The sequence below is a fragment of the Cladosporium halotolerans genome (genome assembly GCF_011745625.1).
Source record: "Cladosporium halotolerans strain TM138-S3 chromosome Unknown Sca13, whole genome shotgun sequence".
In the NCBI taxonomy this organism is placed as follows: Eukaryota; Fungi; Ascomycota; class Dothideomycetes; order Cladosporiales; family Cladosporiaceae; genus Cladosporium; species Cladosporium halotolerans.
Window position 1 is genome coordinate 21799 of NW_027191464.1, and position 13785 is coordinate 35583.

Here is a 13785-nt window from a genome sequence, read left to right on the forward strand (position 1 = left end):
CGCCTTATCATAGTCACACAGTAAATGTAGCAGAATGATCATTAATAGCCTGCCTAGCTGCAAGACAGCCATGCAGTAGCTGCAATTCCTGGTAGGGCCGCGTCATCGCTCTGCAGGTAGCCCCGATCACGCATGGGCGATGCTATGCGGTAGTGCATGTGGACTTTCGCATGGGTGACCGGGATTGCCATGCTGCGAGGCGAGCGCCACCGAAGACTCTCTGGGACTGATGGAAAAAGACTAAAATGGTGCCACGGGCGAGAGCATGGGCTTCTGACGCTGATCAGATGTTGTGGTATTTTCCCTCAGACGATAGCTCAGCCCTGTACGGAAAATATTGATAGAGTTGCTCCACTCCACCCACGTTACCCTTGACGTGACCAAGAAACATCGGCATCTACGGCAGACGGAGGATTGAAGCTGCAGCACCAAGTGCTTGGAAGCGGAAAGCCGAGAGCTCTGGCTCCGGAACCAGGCACACGCTGCAGAGGGTCAGCCAGCGCCACCCAATTCCGCAAACGCCTCCCCTCCTCTCCGCACCAACGGCTCGCGCGCCAAAATATCTAGCCTCGATGGGGGATGCTCGATAGCAGCGGCGATCCTTGAGCCCTCGCGATTAGCTGCGTTATAACTGGCCCTACTCGGCCTTGTCTCGCCTCACGTGGAGCGGCGTGCGGTGGTGGGTTCGCTGGCATGGCGGGCAAGTAAGTGCTTTCTTCTTCCTCTTTGCTGTCGTCTGGAGTGATATCTGTACGCCTCATTGTTATTCCGCTGGTGTGTCGTGGGTTGGCGGTGATGTACGGTCGTTACTTCTGATATAGCCATGACTCCGTCCTGGCTGCCGCTCGTTGTTTTGATCTATGCGGGCCTATTTGGCCTGGCGCATGGACAGAATGAGACCGACACCGGACAGCTACTCGAATCGAGCGACAACAATGCCGACAACGAGGATGGACTGAATGGCGCCACAGGGAGCGGTGAAGCTGAAGATATTGCTTCCAGTGTCGTCCCAGCCGACTGCCACTGCGGCTTCCTCGACCCAGTGACCGGCCGCTCATATACGGACTCGCTAATTGTGTATTTCAACGAAACCGGAGAGCTTGGCGACGCCTTCAATGTCTCGAGCTATGAGCACCCGTACGAGAAAGGTTGGGGCATCTACTTCCGCGAAGGTGCTCTTGAATCGAATGTTTACTACGAGAACGGCTCGACTTGGAATCTGTCCCCGGGATGGCTCAACCTCAACGTGTCCGCAAGAACATCAGACCACCTGGTGAGCGGCGCAGAAATCGAGACGAAGCGACAGGATATGCTGTATGGTACTTTCCGGACATTCCTGCGCTCAGCGGCACCTTATGCGGGCGGCGGCAGTGCGCTCTCGATGAGGCTGCTGCATAACGATAGTATCTCGGCGGAGCTAGATCTTCTCAGCATGGACGACTCCGGCAACACGGCCAAGTTTGCTGCCACTACGAATGGGCAAATTCCTTTGTCCGAAAACACTGTGAACTACACGACTCTGCAAGGTCCAGATTACAACCAGAGCCCTTGGGACTTCTGGGAGTATCGCATGGATTGGAATGAGGAGAACATCGAGTGGTTTTCTGGAGTCAACAAAACTCGGGCTATGCCGGCAGCCAACTGGACTGTGCCTGTCAGTTTCTCGCTCAAGCATTGGTCGTTGGGATTGCCAAATTGGATGCAAGGGCCTCCTCTCAACGACAGCGGTGCCGCAGTTGGTTGGATGAGGCTATTCTTCAACTCCTCTGTGAGTTCTTCGGACGAGCGGCCTCTCAATTGTTCGACAGAGCACTACTGCTCTACAGAGGACGAAACCCTGAGGGTCAGTACTCCATTCACGGCAGCTATGGAAGTGAAACCTGGGGATCTCCTTGAAATCGATGAAGATGTGGAGAGCCGAAGCACTGTCGCTATCGCTTTGGCGATTGCGAGCGTAGTGGTCACTTCTGCCTTGATTATACTTGGTCTGTCGAAGAAAGCCATCTCAAAGAAGCCGGCCGCAAGACCGCCTCTTAAGTCACACCAATCTGACGTCGAGCTCGGCCAAGTACAGACAACTGGGTATCAATCCCGCGGACCATTCAAACGCTCCAGCAACGACATGCGACGACCGATGCCGGACAAGCATCAATCGATGATCAGCCAGAATCCCCTGCTTGAACAGACCGACTCGCAAGCTGGAAGCTCTGTCCACCTTGGTGGGTTTGCAACGCCTTTCGAATCTAGAGATACTCTCCAGTACAGCATGCACGACCGGCGAGATTCTGTAAAAAGCCCATTCGGCCCGGTGGATTCCATCACGCCTACTTCTAGCGACCGCGTGTATTCTTCTCAAGCGGGTTGGGAGGAAGAACAGCATCATTTACGCCACCGCGTTCTTCCTGCCAGCGAGGGCCTTGATACAGGGAGTTCCCGAGCTCTTCCCAACGACTCGAAAGTCGAATCGGTCGTAGCAACAGGCAGCGCACTCCCAGCTGAGAATAATGCTGGCCTTGCTGGTGCAGTACCTGGTGCAAATGAGGCTTTAAAGCTATCCGACCCTATGGCAGCGTCTGCGAAGCCAGTGGCTGCGGGTCAGATACCGCAACAGCGTACCCGAGTTGATTACTTGGCCGGACTGGTTGCTCTTTGCTCCCTTCTGGTGGCAAGTACTCACTTTGTACTCACCTATGCTCCCTCCACCGTCATGGAATATATTGATCAACATTACACGAGTGAGTACTGGGCTCGACGCACGATCGAACCTTTTTTCTTCAACAACATTTGGACCGGCCTGTTCTTCACCACCTCGACTCGGTTTCTGACCACAGGATATCTACGCAAGGGCGACCTCAAATTCATTGCCGAAAAAACAGTGTGCCGGACACCTAGATTCATGATCCCCATTGTCTCCGTCATCTTACTAGAATACTTTCTGATGGATGTGGGTGCTGTGACCTATTTGGAGTATCTCCCCAGCATTACCTGGTCACCCTGGCCTATGACTTCAGTTTACCCCAATTTTGGATGGTTCATCAATGAGACATTACAGCTTATTTACTTGATCCCAAACGCGGCACCGCAGTTGACATGGAATTACTGCACAGGTAAGGAAAGAATCATGTGACTACAGAACACCCGCTGACATCCCCATAGGAGTTCTATGGACGATTCCAGTACAGCTGCAAAACAGCTGGCTCGTACTCCTTGGGGTCGTTGTCATCATGGAAATCAAGACTCCCTGGAAACGCTTCAGCTATTATGCTTTCTGCATCGTCAACCACTGGTATGCACTATCCTGGGGATCATATTTCTGGTGTGGTCTCCTTCTAGCCGACCTCGACATCACCTTCAAGTACCGCAAGTACATCCAGTCTCGCGCCTACGTCCTCTACCCACTCATCATCCTCGCCTGCATCATGGTATTCTGCTCACTAGGAAATGACCTTCTTTCTGTCTGGACAGGCTACTCCTTCTCCACCAACGAAAAAGGCATCCACCCCGAGATTACGACTGGCCTCCGAATCCGAGTAACTCCATCCCATGGATACCCAGAATACACCCAGCCCAAACTCAACGGCCTGGTGGGCTGCGTGGGCGCGCAATTCATCGTCGAGATATCTGTCTGGGCGCAGAAGTTCCTGACCACCAAGCCTTTCTTGTTTCTATTCCCGCACGTCTTTACGATCTATCTGATTCACGGCCTCGTCTTCTGGTCCATCGGCAGCCTGGCCTGCGTTTACTTCGCTTCAATTGGCCTCGAGTACTGGGTCAACATCTTACTGGTGGCGTTGATCAGCTTCTCCACTTTGTTCCTTATCTTGCCTGTTGTGACGCCTGTTATGGAGATGCTGGGCAAAGAGATGACAAGGAATATCTGGCTTTCGGCGAGCGAGGAGCCGGTGGCGTGGAAGCCGACTAGCTGGCCGCTTGAGAAGGAAGAGGTGGAAGCGGGGTTCAGCGATTCGACTTCGCCGAGGAGGAATGTCAATTTGGAATCATAATAGTAATAGTAATCAGCAAGCACAGGCGGCTACATCTTGTCGGATCCTTGCGAACGAATGCATGCATGACGCCAAATCACGGCTGATATCGATCGTACAACCGTTCATCGCGCTCCCCAGCGACAGTGCAATTGGTAGTCAAAGCTGCCTTCACCGGTCAATCGCAGAATATTGCCAAGAGCCAGAAGCCTTCTTTCCGCGATGCTTGAGTCGAGAGCGGAGACGTTGGTCGCCGAGGATGAAGCGTAGGATTCGAACTTCGGATGTCGGCACTGCGATGAACAACATGATTCGACGATGACTTGACGCTGGGCTGAGAGATCGTGGCGGAGCTGCACCCAACCCCGGTTTCTGAACGATCAAAAACGGCCGTTCTACTGCTAGAAGGGAGGCTTGGGCTGTGCTGAGGTGAGTGACTACGTCAAATTCAGAGACAGCAGGGCTCTTGGACTTGCACCTTACATCCTACTCTCTATCAGAGACATAATCATATCATCACAACCATGTCGGCACAATCACATACAGGGCAGCCGGCCCATCCTGACCCAGAGAAGGCTGGAACGACAGACTTGATCGAACACGCCCCGTCGAATGAGACTCCCAAAGACACCAAACCGTGGATTGCCCTCGATACCGCTGATTTTTGGCAACTGTCTACCTTCGACAAGCTTGGGGCGGTCTTCCAAGTGTCGACGGTCGTCCTATGCATCCTCCTCTGTCCCACAGGCCTCGTGGACTCTTTCAGATCCGACTTCACCAACTGCGACGACAAGTCGCCGTTCCCGCAAGCTGTGTTGTCTGCAATCTTGGCCCTTTGTCTTTGTAGCTTGGCCGGAGGGTTGTCATCCGCCATTGGCACCGCTCGCATTGTAATCACAGAGTCGAATGGTTTGACGCCGGATGCGAGGGAGAGGAGAAGAGTGCGGGCGCCTCGCTACCTGCTTGCTGCTGTCGTGCCTGGCCAGTTCCTGGCCGCTTTGATGCTTGGTCAGACTGCGTATCGGACGGCACAGGCGTATCTAAGCTGGAGCCCAGTGCCTGTCCTCGCTATTGTAGCTTTGTAAGTCACTGATACTCGGAGAGAGCCTGAGGGAGGAACAAGCTGACTTCAAATAGTTCTGCTTGCATGGCATCCGGTCTCTGGAATGCCATCTTGGCTCTCTTAATCCATCGCACGACTTGGAGCCCGGTGGACCTCAAGGTCTCCGAAGGTATGACAGCCTGCGACATCGCACTTCCCCAACCACATCGCTGACATTGCATCCCCCAGAGAAATCCAATAACGAAACCGCCGAAGAATCTTCCAACGATCAAAGCTGGCTCTTCGACACCACCCTCCAATCCTTCCTCTCCCTCCCCGCCCTCGACCGCGCCGCAATCCTAGCCAACCCTCTCGCCCTCGCCTCAGGCCTCGCTGTAATTCTCACCACCAGCGCCCTCCTCTGGACCGAGCCCTGCGGCACCAAAGAGCGCAAAGCGCTCATGGAGGCGTCTGAGACGGCTACTCAGGTCGTCTGCGCCACGTTGTCCATGCACATGACGATCGTGCCGGTGCTGCAGTTCCGCGCTGGCCAGCCTTTCAAGGGCGAGAAGCCGAAGCGCTGGGCGGTCGGGTTCCCGGCTGTGTTCTTCTGTATTCATGGTGGGCTGCTCGTGGCGTTGGCTTACACGATGCGGACTTCTACCTATGGTCTACAGCTCGTGCGAGCACAGGAGTGCGTTGCTGCGTGAGTAGTGCCTGTTTGATTTAACCGTTCGTGGACTGGTTGCTGATCTTTTCCCTAGGGTCATGTATTTCACGTGCGGAGTGTGCAGCTTCAAGCTCATGCTCAACACGAACTTCAACGAGCCTTTGCCGCAAGAAGAGACTGTTGAGGCCGATGCCGGCACTCGCAATGAGTGAGCTCACTTACTCAGGGTAGCGTTTCGGATCATCAAATCGGTCAAGACGTTGCTGCAGTGGCATCTTTGACTGCCGATTCAACCTGAATCTTATCAAGGATAGCACAAGGGTTAGCTGACTTTATACCGACGACTCACCCACTGGACCAAGACAGACATAGTCTCTCACAATTTTATCTTGTGGCTGAACTCATCCACCAGTGCCTTTTTTCCTCCCATGAAGTCGAACTTCGTAACACCGCAACATCATTCAACACCCTGATGATGATGGGTCACCAGCCTCGAGTGCAGAAAACAATCAGAAGAAGCTTTTCCATTCCTTATTTGAGCAGAGACGCACCACGCCGTTCTTTCATGCCGTTGTCGGCTCCCGTCTGCCTATGCCTGTGATGTGACCGTTCCAAACGCCTCGCTGAACCAGAGAACCCAATGTGCACCCGATTACACCATTCCTGCAGTTACATCACCATCATTCGCCTTTCCAATCATTTCAAAATGAGGCACTCGTGGTAGGGCATCAGACCACCCTACTAGAGAAAGTCCTCAGCTCTCTTCCTCGCGCGGCCCTTGATGCGGCCATCGAACAACTCCTTCCCACCGTTCGGAGCGGCAGCACCAGGAGCACGATGCGGAAACAGTTCCTTAGCCAGTTTCGCGCCGCGCTCTCTGTTGGTGCTCGCGCCGAGGATGGAGAAACCAGGCTCTGCGTTGCCGGCACCCTTGAAGCTAAATCCCTGGTCTTGATCGTTGCTGCGCAGACGGCCGTTATTGTTCGGCCCGCCGGAGACGCGCGAGAATAGGTCGCGGCCGCCTTTCGGGGCGTCGTTCGAGTTGCGCCCTGCGCGGCCGGGTCCTGGATTATAGTAAGTAGCTGCGTCGTGTGTGGCGCCGTCTAAGCTGTACTGACCAATTGCCGTGGCGACTTCGTCCAGGCCGATATCGCGCGCTTCTTGGCGGCGGTGCTGGGCCTTGTCTGGGAAGAGCTCTTTGCTGCCGTTCGTGGTGCGGTCGGGGAAGAGGTCGGCGGTGTTGCCGTTCGTGGGCTTTCTGGGCTGGGGCGCCTGGCCATTCGATTTGAGGGCGGAGGTCGTGCCGCGGTCAGGGAAGAGCTCGTTGGAGCGCGCGAGGCGGGCTTCTTGGTTTTCGCGTGAGCGGCGGAGGCGAGGCGGCGTGGCGGAGCGTTGGCGGGCGGTGCGGCGGTAGGGCTGCTCTTCGGAGAAGCCGTAGCGGCCGTCGCCGTCGCGGTCGGGCGAGGCGCTCCTGTATCTGTTGCGATCACTGCGGAGTCTGCCATTGTCCCTACCTGCGAATAGATCCCCGCCGCGATCAGCTCTTCTGCGACCACTATAGCTGTCGGCCGACGAAACACTAATCCGTCGAGCAGACGCTTCCGGCGCAGGAGCATCGTCGTAAAAGTCCACGTTGAACGGGGTTCCTTGTTGCGAGTTGCGTCTGTGCATAATCTCGTCCGCCGATTCACGCCTGTTCCTCTTGTACCGAGGCCCGTGGTCTCTGACATTCTTTCTCTTCTTCGGTCTGGAGTCTGGGTCGTGCTCCGGATTCATCAAGTAGAATCTGCTCCTGTCCTTCGCACCCGGAGCCTTCACATCCGCCTCAATGGCCATGCGCGCCTGCAATTGTACCCCACCCAGCGCTTCCAATGGCTTCACCGCACGCAGCCTGACCGGCTCACTCTCGTCTTCCGCCGAAAGCGCCGCAAGCGCATCCGCCGCAGCCTCCTCCGTGTCAAAGATGAGGTTTGCGCTCGTGTCATCAATCCACTGCAGGCGCCTGTACAGCTCCGTATTGCAAGCCTCGCGCATGCCATCCTCGATCTTCCTCGTAGTCAAGTCGTCCAAACCGCGCAAGTGAACCTTGAAAGGCACAATAGCGTTCGGATCGACTTCTCCCTCCTCGGGTGCCTGCTCGATGCCATTCATGGCCTCGTCGGCAGCGGCGGCTTCTTGCGCCTGCTGCTGTGCGCGCGCGTTGATCGCATCGGCTTCGGCCTGCATGCGCGCGACCTCGGGGTCGAACTCCATGTCGATATTCATATCGATGTCCATGTCTGCGTCGGTAGCCATCGTGCCGGTGAGTCCAGGCTGGATATCGCCAGGGAGGTAGAGGGTTGTGGTTCAGAGCGCGGCGGTTCGCGACTCTCAAATCCAATGTGAGGTATTGGCTGTGAGGCATGGTTAGTTGTGTACTTGTCGAACACATGGTTTAAAACACACGATGATCAGAAGCGAGAGCAGTGGCACAGTGGCATGTGCAAGGTCAAGCAGTTATCACAGCAATTGCATGCAGTGAACGAGGTTGACGTTCGCGGCACGACTTCAGTTGTGAGGTGTGGCTCAGTCAATCATCAGTTGTGGAGTGCCCGCGCGCGCGACTTCGGCTTTGATCCGAGCGAGTGACGCGACGCCAAGTCTTTTTGTTGATCTGTGTACAAGGCAATGTTGTCCTCCTTATTTAAGAGCATGTGAACACTTGATAGTCTATGTCTACTATTTGAAGCTATCAGGTTTTGTGAGAATAGACCATCGTTGTCACAGTCAGAGACACATGCATGCATGTTTCTGGTTTATCTCTCCCAATCTGCGGCTTACCGAATGATGAACATAGAATGTCATTCAGCCCTTGAGGCTCTGGTCTCCCAGCAAATGCTTGCAGCGCTGGGGTATGACAGCGCTGACCGTGATAGACATTGAACCTAGCTTCTATGAGCTACCTCTCCTCGTGCCATAAGTGCTCAGGTGCCGCTAGCCTCCCTGTAGAAGCTCAAAGACTTGCTCGCACCAGCGGTGACGAACATTTCATTTCTGTGAAGGCGGGTCAGTACGCAAACCACTTTGAGAACGCTCTTCTGCTCCTAAGACATACCTCGCATTCGCAGCCTTGTGTAGCCACTTGACAGCCCACAAGCACTTCTCGCTCTCAGTCTGCGTTGCGACACATTCTCTCCTCTCAAACGACCAAATCTTCGCTTTGCCGTCGTAGGATCTGGTTGGAAGTCAGCCATGAAAACACTCAGATCTCTCTTGTTTGTTTGGGACACTCACCCGCTGAGGAGATACTCTCCGCTGAAGTTCCAGCTCAAACTCATGATCCAGCTCGCGTGGCCCGTCAGGGTGGTTACCTGTTCTCCCGATGTCGTGTCGTAGATAGCGATGACTTGTGCGTCGCCTGCTGCCGCGAGGTACTTGTTCGCCGGACTGAAAGCAACAGCGCGGACTGGCTTCACGAGCCCACTGAGGGAATGGGCCATCTTGCCTGTGCTGTTGTTGAAGATGTAAACGCTGCCGTTCTGGTGGCCGGAAGCGGTCATCTCGCCGTTGGGAGACTGTGGAGTGCATTAGCAGGTAACATTATTGGGCTTCAGGCCTCAAATGCAGACTTACAACATCAACGCAAGTACCAAAGCTGCCCTTCGTCTCAAACTGCGTGATCGTCTGCGCCGCTTTGACCTCGCCATTGATCTGCGTCGTGTCGTAGACATTGACGCGTCCATCATGGGTCGTCGCAACCAGGAACTTGCCCTCGGAACTCATAGCCAAAGCCCAGTGCTCGCCCGCTTTCTCGCCTGCAAGCGTATACCATCAGCGGCCATTTTCTGCGAACGATTGAGACTTGCATGGCACAAACCCTTGATACAGCCCTTCTCAGCCCACGACGCGTCTTCACCGGCCGCCCAGAGCTTCACATCGCCCTCGAATCCCACACTCGCGAGCACGCCACCTTCGCTGGCGGCGCAGACATGGTGGCAGCCGAGCGGATGCGCTTTTTCGAGCACTTGGGCTTCCGGAAAGGGATTTTCTTCTTCTGCGCTGTCGTTGTGTATCGTGGTGCCTGCGCCGGTGCTGTGGACTTTTATAGACGAGGAGCCAGAAGCAGAGATGAGTTGTGTGGGCGTGACGGCGAGAGAAAAGATGTCGGTTGGGTGGGCTTGAGGGACCGTATGCGTTTGCAGGTATTGTTTTGACATTTTGACGGGCTTTGAATTTCCAGAATGTATTCAGGAACAATCTCTCTCCGGGTCGAGTTGCACCTATGCACGAGGTTTGGCGCCGTTGGCGTTTCAATGCTGGATTTGCTGGTGGTGACGTTTGGAGATGGGGACTTTTGGAGATCGGGATGCCTCAGCGGGGACTTTTGGAAATTCACGTCCAGAACGCGGTGTCACATGGTGGTTCCCATTCCAGGGTATAGCTACAGATATCTACAATATTTTTGGTACAGTGATTTGAAATACACGCCCTGCTGCTCTTTCTGAGATGCAGAACAAGATGCCCTTCTCCAATTAACGCCATCGCTATGCCCAATCAAAACCAGCCTTGCCCTTCGTACCCCCAGCCTACTTCTTCTCCGTCTTGTCCTTCATGGTCTGCGCGCTCATGGGTTCCTTGCCCTGAGCCTTCAGCTGCTCGTTGATCTCGTCGAGTCGCTGGATCCTTTTCTGCTCGGTTGCTTCCTTGGTCTGGAAGTTGGTACCGAACCAGCGCTTGATGCTCTGGACACAGTATGGGCACAGCACGTGAGCACGCTTGAGCTGACCGCAAGCGCTGCACTTATTGAGCGCAGTCACATCCTTAAGACCCTTGCCAGCCATTTGCCTGTGTCTCTTTTTCCTGCAGTGGATGTTAGCCGCGGTACTTGGATCTTTCAGATCGCAAGGGAGCGATACATGTGACTTGTCTTTTTCTTGGGCACAGCCTTCAAGATACCCTCCCATAGCGCATCGAGGATTCCAGGGATCGGGAGCAGAGCGGCAGGAAGGATGGAGCTTCGTAGCTGCGAAAAGGACGGAATGCGGTTGATGATGGATCCCGAAGGGCGCTGGGGGAGTAGCGATGCGCGGGCAATCGGCAGGAATGCGGCGAGGAGCGAGCGCGAGGGCGCTGCTGACAGGGCGGCCATGGCGGGCAATTTGCGTGAGACCCGAGGGTTCGTAGACGGACGAGATGGCAGTGTCGCAATCCCAGATGGATCTCGTTCACTTCCGGCCTCGTCGCAAGCTTCCGCATCGCGCCAAGGCCGGCACCTGGCAGAAGGCAGCTTGCCCTGTCGGGGAAGGCGGGCGGGCGGCGGCGGGATGCCGAGCTAGCGCGCGCTGGCTGCCCCCTTTCCCGCACGCGCTGCAGCCAGCGCCAGTGCGCGAGGAGGGCCTCCAACATCGCGAGCCTGCCTGAACCCTTGCGAGGAGCTGCTGCTGCTGTCGCTGATAACCAACTGCACTTGCTCCATCTCCACCTCCACCTTCGACACGGACTCCCTCGCTCGCGCCTCGCGCATCACATTATTCACCTCGATACCCTCTCCTTCTGCGCCGCCCACGTTCGTTATCCTCCCGCCGTCAGCGACCAGGCCGTGAACGTCGAGCCGAAGCCCCCCAAACACCCACGACCACCACACCGCGAACTACCGCCAACATGTCCCACGTCGGAGCACCCCAGCCGCAGGCGCCTCAAAGCGTCTTCCCCAAGAGCCACGTCGGTTTCGACAGCATCACCACCCAGATCGAGAAGAAGCTCCTGAAGCGCGGCTTTCAGTTCAACGTTATCTGCGTTGGTAAGTTGCACACATTGCATTGGAGGGTGGCATGAATGGGAGATGCAAGAGCGCGACACACGCGTAGAGAAGGAAATCCGTCGCATTGGTTTCGGCATTGAAGCGGGGAGATTGGCCGAGGGTCGCTCAAGCTACAAGAGGCGGTCACCAAACGCTCACGCCTATCCTTGGATGAATTCAGACGAATTGACATGAGGATCATGCTAACCACACTCTCATGCAGGCCAGACCGGTCTCGGCAAGTCTACTTTGATCAACACCATCTTCGCCTCCAACCTCGTCAAGTCCAAGGGCCGCCTCTCGCCTACCGAGCCTACCAGACAGACCACCGAGATCCAGGCCGTCACCCACGTTATTGAGGAGAACGGCGTCAGACTGCGCCTGAACATTGTTGACACTCCCGGCTATGGCGACCTTGTCAACAACGACCGCTGCTGGGACCCCATTGTCAAGTACATCAAGGACCAGCACTCTGCCTACCTCAGGAAGGAATTGACTGCTCAGCGTGAGCGGTAAGCTTTTGCCAGTCTGCCTGCAAATGCGCCTCACTTTCACTGACCTCCAATCAGCTACATCCAGGATACCCGTATCCACTGCTGCCTTTACTTCATCTCTCCGTCTGGCCACGGCCTGAAGCCGATCGATATCGTCGTTCTCAAGAAGCTGAGCGAGACCGTCAACGTTGTCCCCGTCATCGCCAAGGCCGACTCTCTCACTCTTGAGGAGCGTCAGCAATTCAAGGACCGCATCAAGGAGGAGTTCGCTTTCCACAACATCAGGATGTACCCTTACGAGAACGAGGAGAACGACTCTGAGGAGGCTGCTATGAACGCCCAGATCAAGTCGATCATCCCCTTCGCTGTTGTCGGTTCCGAGCACACCATGAACATTGACGGGTATGTGATTCCGTCAATCGGCAGGCTTTCAGCAATGCTAACCCTTCAACTAGCCGCAATGTTCCCGCCCGCCAGAACCGCTGGGGCACCATCAACGTCGAGGACGAGAGGCACTGCGAATTTGTCTACCTCCGTGACTTCCTTACCCGCACCCACCTTCAGGACCTGATCGAGACGACAAGCCAAATCCACTATGAGGGTAAGCAAAAGCTGCAAACGTTAGCCCCACTCCACAAGGCGATACTGACAAGCCGTCCTAGGCTTCCGCGCCAAGCAGCTCCTCGCCCTCAAGGAGTCCTCCGCCCAGATGGGCGCCGGCGGCTCCCGACCTATCTCCCCGTCCGCCGACCGCGAGCTCTCGCGAGGCAGCGGCATCCCCGGCAGCGCCGGCGGCAACCGCATGACCATGAACGGGTACTAGATTCTGAAAATCTTCCTGTTCCCTTATCCGCCACAGACTACAGTCTTAATCCGAGCAAAGAGACTTAATCAACTCTTACCTTCATATTCAAAAATGTATATCTTACCCAGTTCGATTCTGCGAGCCCTGAAATCTCCATGTTGAAACTTGCTTGGACTGACCGTTACTCCGTGCTTGCAGTTTGCCTTCCTCTCTCATCAAGTTCGGCACGCCGAGCCATTCGCGCGGATTCGCTAGTCAGGGTTGAAAGGACCCCGTTGCTTGTCTTCTGACCGGTCCGGCTTGTGGTGGACGCGTTGTGGTTTTGACTTTGGCTCGTCTGTCTGACAAACTCTTTTCTTGCTGTTTCATTTGTCTTTGTTTACTGAAGCGCGCGAGAAAGTTGGAGCAGAGTTGCGAGACGGAGAGCGGAGGAGAGGAGAGAAGGAGAGGAAGGAAGCGTTTGTTGTGATACCACCGGCATGTTCATTTCGTTGAAAATCCTGTTTTCTTGTCGACTGCTCTCACTTTGGGTTTCTTTCGCTTTTGCTTCTGGTTTCCCTCGATGTTCTCTACGGCTTGCAGGAAGTGAAAATCGCGCGTGTAATACAACTTTGTTGATTCAAAGGTCGCTAGGAAGATCGAGGAAACAAGAAAATACACTGCTGCCGCTATTCTGCGTCGCCGTTTCGATCAGGCTTTTTAGACGCCTGTGTGCGCCTTTTGTACTATGGACTCGACGGCTTGCATTCAGGCTCATCTTCACGCCTGTTCATACTTCTGAGCTTCTTAGGTGGTGAGAAGGTTGGTTTCCAAACGCAGTGCTTCCAGCCTTGAACATTGATTGCCACGGATCGTTCACGGCTAATACTAGAATACTCTTATTGCGTTGCAATCTGCTCGCTCGGTATCAATGCTCGCAAGGTTCTTTTTCCATACGGTATTGTGGGATGGGTTCCGTTCTACTCTGGAATCCGTCTTCGTGACGAAGTATCGTTCAAGCATCGACGCCATA

At 55.1% G+C, this 13785-nt stretch overlaps 6 protein-coding genes across 6 annotated transcripts; 3 read left to right on the forward strand and 3 right to left on the reverse strand.

Moving 5' to 3' along the window:
* Positions 1 to 823: 823 nt before the first annotated feature.
* WHR41_04480 (uncharacterized protein) lies at positions 824 to 4004 on the forward strand (the record flags this gene model as incomplete). Its single annotated transcript, XM_069373086.1, has 2 exons — positions 824 to 3107; positions 3157 to 4004. 2 exons carry the CDS (start codon positions 824 to 826, stop codon positions 4002 to 4004), a joined length of 3132 nt encoding a protein of 1043 aa, XP_069229813.1.
* Positions 4005 to 4507: 503 nt separating this feature from the next.
* On the forward strand, positions 4508 to 6099 carry WHR41_04481 (uncharacterized protein; the record flags this gene model as incomplete). Its single annotated transcript, XM_069373087.1, has 4 exons — positions 4508 to 5064; positions 5121 to 5215; positions 5275 to 5731; positions 5790 to 6099. 4 exons carry the CDS (start codon positions 4508 to 4510, stop codon positions 5905 to 5907), a joined length of 1227 nt encoding a protein of 408 aa, XP_069229814.1. The 3' UTR covers positions 5908 to 6099.
* A 93-nt stretch (positions 6100 to 6192) lies between these two features.
* On the reverse strand, positions 6193 to 8227 carry WHR41_04482 (uncharacterized protein). The gene is made up of 3 exons (XM_069373088.1): positions 8141 to 8227; positions 6814 to 8088; positions 6193 to 6759 (listed from the first exon to the last, which is right to left on the reverse strand). The coding sequence occupies exons 2-3, from the start codon at positions 7988 to 7990 to the stop codon at positions 6437 to 6439; spliced, it is 1500 nt and encodes a 499-aa protein (XP_069229811.1). The 5' UTR covers positions 7991 to 8088; positions 8141 to 8227; the 3' UTR covers positions 6193 to 6436.
* Positions 8228 to 8374: 147 nt separating this feature from the next.
* Positions 8375 to 10015, reverse strand: WHR41_04483 (uncharacterized protein). The gene is made up of 5 exons (XM_069373089.1): positions 9552 to 10015; positions 9308 to 9489; positions 8969 to 9249; positions 8790 to 8909; positions 8375 to 8728 (listed from the first exon to the last, which is right to left on the reverse strand). Exons 1-5 carry the CDS (start codon positions 9889 to 9891, stop codon positions 8659 to 8661), a joined length of 993 nt encoding a protein of 330 aa, XP_069229812.1. The 5' UTR covers positions 9892 to 10015; the 3' UTR covers positions 8375 to 8658.
* Positions 10016 to 10078: 63 nt separating this feature from the next.
* WHR41_04484 (mitochondrial 54S ribosomal protein bL32m) lies at positions 10079 to 10871 on the reverse strand. The gene is made up of 2 exons (XM_069373090.1): positions 10591 to 10871; positions 10079 to 10534 (listed from the first exon to the last, which is right to left on the reverse strand). The coding sequence occupies exons 1-2, from the start codon at positions 10821 to 10823 to the stop codon at positions 10261 to 10263; spliced, it is 507 nt and encodes a 168-aa protein (XP_069229809.1). The 5' UTR covers positions 10824 to 10871; the 3' UTR covers positions 10079 to 10260.
* A 230-nt stretch (positions 10872 to 11101) lies between these two features.
* Positions 11102 to 13444, forward strand: WHR41_04485 (uncharacterized protein). Its single transcript, XM_069373091.1, has 6 exons — positions 11102 to 11474; positions 11698 to 11986; positions 12044 to 12370; positions 12424 to 12569; positions 12631 to 12886; positions 12972 to 13444. Exons 1-5 carry the CDS (start codon positions 11336 to 11338, stop codon positions 12789 to 12791), a joined length of 1062 nt encoding a protein of 353 aa, XP_069229810.1. The 5' UTR covers positions 11102 to 11335; the 3' UTR covers positions 12792 to 12886; positions 12972 to 13444.
* The last annotated feature ends 341 nt before the right edge of the window (positions 13445 to 13785 follow it).

Bases quoted from the DNA above. Each gene is read 5' to 3' on its own strand.
- WHR41_04484 (XM_069373090.1), bottom strand. From the start codon at position 10,823: ATGGCCGCCCTGTCAGCAGCGCCCTCGCGCTCGCTCCTCGCCGCATTC. The intron at 10,535-10,590 runs GTATCGCTCCCT...CATCCACTGCAG, and splicing joins AAGAAAAAGACAAGTCACAT to GAAAAAGAGACACAGGCAAA.
- WHR41_04485 (XM_069373091.1), top strand. From the start codon at position 11,336: ATGTCCCACGTCGGAGCACCCCAGCCGCAGGCGCCTCAAAGCGTCTTC. The intron at 11,475-11,697 runs GTAAGTTGCACA...ACTCTCATGCAG, and splicing joins GTTCAACGTTATCTGCGTTG to GCCAGACCGGTCTCGGCAAG. The intron at 11,987-12,043 runs GTAAGCTTTTGC...ACCTCCAATCAG, and splicing joins TTGACTGCTCAGCGTGAGCG to CTACATCCAGGATACCCGTA.
- WHR41_04482 (XM_069373088.1), bottom strand. From the start codon at position 7,990: ATGGCTACCGACGCAGACATGGACATCGATATGAATATCGACATGGAG. The intron at 6,760-6,813 runs GTCAGTACAGCT...ACTATAATCCAG, and splicing joins CGAAGTCGCCACGGCAATTG to GACCCGGCCGCGCAGGGCGC.
- WHR41_04483 (XM_069373089.1), bottom strand. From the start codon at position 9,891: ATGTCAAAACAATACCTGCAAACGCATACGGTCCCTCAAGCCCACCCA. The intron at 9,490-9,551 runs GTTTGTGCCATG...ATACGCTTGCAG, and splicing joins TGAGAAGGGCTGTATCAAGG to GCGAGAAAGCGGGCGAGCAC. The intron at 9,250-9,307 runs GTAAGTCTGCAT...TGCACTCCACAG, and splicing joins TTGGTACTTGCGTTGATGTT to TCTCCCAACGGCGAGATGAC.